General features: G+C 53.2%; 1 protein-coding gene across 1 annotated transcript in view; it reads right to left on the reverse strand.

The window, feature by feature from the left end:
* Nucleotides 1–3,247: 3,247 nt before the first annotated feature.
* APOPT1 (apoptogenic 1, mitochondrial) overlaps nt 3,248–3,578 on the reverse strand; it is a 10,742-nt gene continuing 10,411 nt past the window's right edge. Inside the window, exon 4 of the mRNA XM_010851317.1 lies at nt 3,248–3,578. Coding sequence (XP_010849619.1) covers nt 3,473–3,578 — 106 coding nt within the window. The 3' untranslated portion in view covers nt 3,248–3,472.

The following is a 3,578-nucleotide window of genomic DNA, read 5'->3' on the forward strand; positions in this document are numbered from 1 at the left end:
ATGTTGCAATTCACGGGGTCGCAAAGAGTCGGACACGACTGAGCGACTGATCTGACCTGATCTGACTATACTGGGAAATAATGAAAGAATACAGGTATGCATACATATACGTATAATCGAATCACTTTCTGTATACCTGAAACTAACACAGCATTAGAAACCAACTGGACTTCAGTAAAAATTTTATTTGCATTTATTTGTGACCTAAAGTAACATTTAACACAGTCATTTAATTTTAAATGTTTAAGAACTGAAGAAAGAGGAAAGCAGCACTGACATTTCTTGTTAATTCCCTCAGCATTTGAGAACCTAGCAATACAGTGTACACCATTAGTCAAGTAGCCACTTGGCATTAAATTATTACAAAAAGACAACATGCAGTTACTGCATTTCAACCACGCTTAAGACGCATGTTGCTAAGACGCTTCTCGAGGCCCCACCATCCAACTGCCATGTAATTTATGTCAAGTGCAAACACCTGGAGACCCACTCGGGACTCTGGGCTCCAGGACTGGGGGTGCTCTGCACCGCGCCCCCCGCTGGCCTCCTGTCACAGGGGTGTTGAGACATCCGTGGTCCCCTCCCCACCCCCCAGCCCAGGGCACGGCCACTGTGGGCGCTGCTGCTTCAGATGGTTCTCCAAGCAAACTTGCCTTTCACAATTTTTAATTACAAAGTCTAAGAAGCATGCACGCTTTTTGTCTGAATACAGAACATGCTTTGGCTCACCCTGAAGCCACTCTTTATTTGGCGACAGTGGGTCTCAGCTTCGGTGTGTGGGCTCTCTGCTGGGGATGCAGGCTTCTCTGGTGAAGTGCACGCGCTTTTCTCTCACTGTGACAAAGTCACTCTTGAAACATCCTGGGAACCGTGGGGGCAGCAGCATCTCCTGGCCCCAGCCCCCAGGGGCTCAGGCGGGACCAGAGCCTCAGTCTCTGCCCGGCCCTGCGTCACCCTGCCACCCTGAGGCCCCAGCCTGGGGATACAGCGGCTCTGGCAGTCGGGCTTTCTCCAGTGTGGAGGCCCAAGAGGCCCGTTCCTGAAGACCTCTGGCTCCTACCTGTTACTTGCCCCTGACCCTTGCCCAGAGCTTACCTAAGGTTCTGACCCTTGGAACCTCAGGAGGCCTGCCCCGAGGAGGCAGATTATGACCCGTGCAGGAAGAGCTGCGGAGGGAAGACGTTCTTGGACAAGACAAACACAGGGAGTGCGTCACCAGGCCTCCAGGTGAAGCCCAGAGTGCATTTGCTCAGTGAGCCCATAAATCAGCTGTCCGGAGGTCCAGGCTAACTGCCGGGACCTCAGCATCTCAGGGTGTCTCAGGACACACCCGTGTCTGCATGGCCACTCACCAGCCCACAGGTGACCATTTTCAAGCTCTCCCTCAGTCTTCACAGAGATGGTAACGCATAACAAGAGGGATCTTTTAACTGTTTGCAACTGGTTACTCGGAAAAGGCAATGGCACCCCACTCCAGTACTCTTGCCTGGAAAATCCCATGGATGGAGGAGCCTGGTAGGCTGCAGTCCACGGGGTCGCTAAGAGTCAGACACCACTGAGCGGCTTCACTTTCACTTTTCACTTTCATGCATTGGAGAAGGAAATGGCAACCCACTCCAGTGTTCTTGCCTGGAGAATCCCAGGGACGGGGGAGCCTGGTGGGCTGCCGTCTCTGGGGTCGCACAGAGTTGGACATGACTGAAGTGACTTAGCAGCAGCAGCAGCAGCAACTGGTTACTGTGAAAAGACACCCTCAAAAATCTCTAAAAATTGTCGAGCCAAAGGAATTAGAAACCATACCACTGGAAGTTGCTGGGAGATGATGTTCAGTTGGCAAATCGTGTCTGACTCTTTCAACCTCATGGAGTGCAGCACGCCAGGCTTCCTGTCCCTCACCATCCCCTAGAGTTTGCCCAAGTTCCTGTCCGTTGAATCGGTGATGCCATCCAACCATCTCATCCTCTGTTGCCCTCTTCTCCTTCTGTCTTCAATCGCCCTCTTCTCCTTCTGTCTTCAATCTTTCCGATTTAAGACTTAAATAACCTGAAAGCCAGTCAGTGAGTCTGACTGGATGGGAGCAAGAATTAAAAGCCAGAGAATGAAAAAAAAAAAAAAGCCGAAGAACAGTTCACGCCTCCAGGCTCGCTCACGTGGAACCAGGGCCCTGCCTGGCCCCCAACCCTGCTGCTGTCTCTCTGCACACCGGTGGGTGTCACCGGGCTGGCAACGGGCTGTGCTGCGCGGTGGCGTGGTGAGTGCGACGGGGTTACTCCTGGGAGGCCTGGTGTTTCAGGCTGCTTGGTGCACGCGCTCCACTCCGCGGGGGCCTCTGTGGACACTGGGTTAAGAGCCCACGGAGCTGACGGACTGCGCAGCCTTGCCCGGCACCTCGGCATTCCCACGTCCACCCGCAGGGCCCTTAGCAGCCTGGAGTGGGGGTGGGGGTGCTTCCCCTGGTCTCCAGAATTTCTCCTCGGAGATCATCTTGGGTGGCAGTTAGTAAGCTACAGAAGAAAACTAGCCTGTCAACCACTGTCACACCTCATTTTGGAACAAAAACCTCTGCCTTTTGGTAAAATCCAGATGTCTTGTCTGTCCTTGAGGACAGTCTCCCCGCCCACCACCACGGCTCCAGGACTCAGCACAGAGGGAGCCTCATCATTTTATAACCACATAACCCTACTTCAAACAATATTGCTTTCACAAGGATTGAAAGAGAGGGACATGACCCATAGCAATCTGCTCTGGAAAACTTGGGGAACAGGCTCTGCCTCACCGGGGTAAATGGAAAAAACTCCGAGGCAACCCTTTGGGCCCCTGGGGTCTGTGCAACTCCCTGGACAGCTGCGTGTCTTCAGGGCTTGGACCCGGGATGGCCAATCGCCAGGGCCCACTGGTAGGGGGAGGCCATGGTGACACCGCAGCCAGCTTCCAGATCATTAGAGTCAGTAGAGTCGGACGTTTCAGTGAAAGTTTATAATATTTTTATATCGCTCTCTTCCAAATTGTGCGTGTGCGCTCAGTCGTGTCTGACTCTTTGTGACCCCATGGACTATAGCCCGGGGGCTCTTCTGTCCATGGGATTCTCCAGGCAAAAATACTAGAACAGGTTGCCATGTCCTTCGCCAGGAAAGCCTCCCAACCCAGGGATCAAGCGTGCACCTCCTGCATTAGAGGTGGGTCCCTTTACTACTGAGCCACCTGGGAAGCCCTCTCTTTCAAACTGGTGTGATTCAAAAACTCAGAAGACAGTGCTTGCGTTTTATTTGCTATCACATCAATGGCCAAGAGCCAGCGCGGAATTCGCAGTCAGGACAGAGTCACGTGGGCCTCGGCGTCCGTACCAGAACCCGTGTTCTCCAGCCTGCCCTGCACCCACAGGCTTCAGCACCCTTGTGAAACGAGTCCCAGAGGCAGCTGCTTCTCGAGGAACCTCAGACGAGGAACCGGCTGGATGGGTGAGGGTGGGCTCCTAACTGCTGGTCTTCTTTTGTTTCGGTCTCAGCTTGTTCCAAATCCTCTCCAGGGCCACTTTTCCCATGAAGAAGGTGATGGCAAAATTACGCTTGTACCAGTCC

Source organism: Bison bison, unplaced genomic scaffold, assembly GCF_000754665.1.
Source record: "Bison bison bison isolate TAMUID 2011002044 unplaced genomic scaffold, Bison_UMD1.0 scf7180017864302, whole genome shotgun sequence".
In the NCBI taxonomy this organism is placed as follows: Eukaryota; Metazoa; Chordata; class Mammalia; order Artiodactyla; family Bovidae; genus Bison; species Bison bison.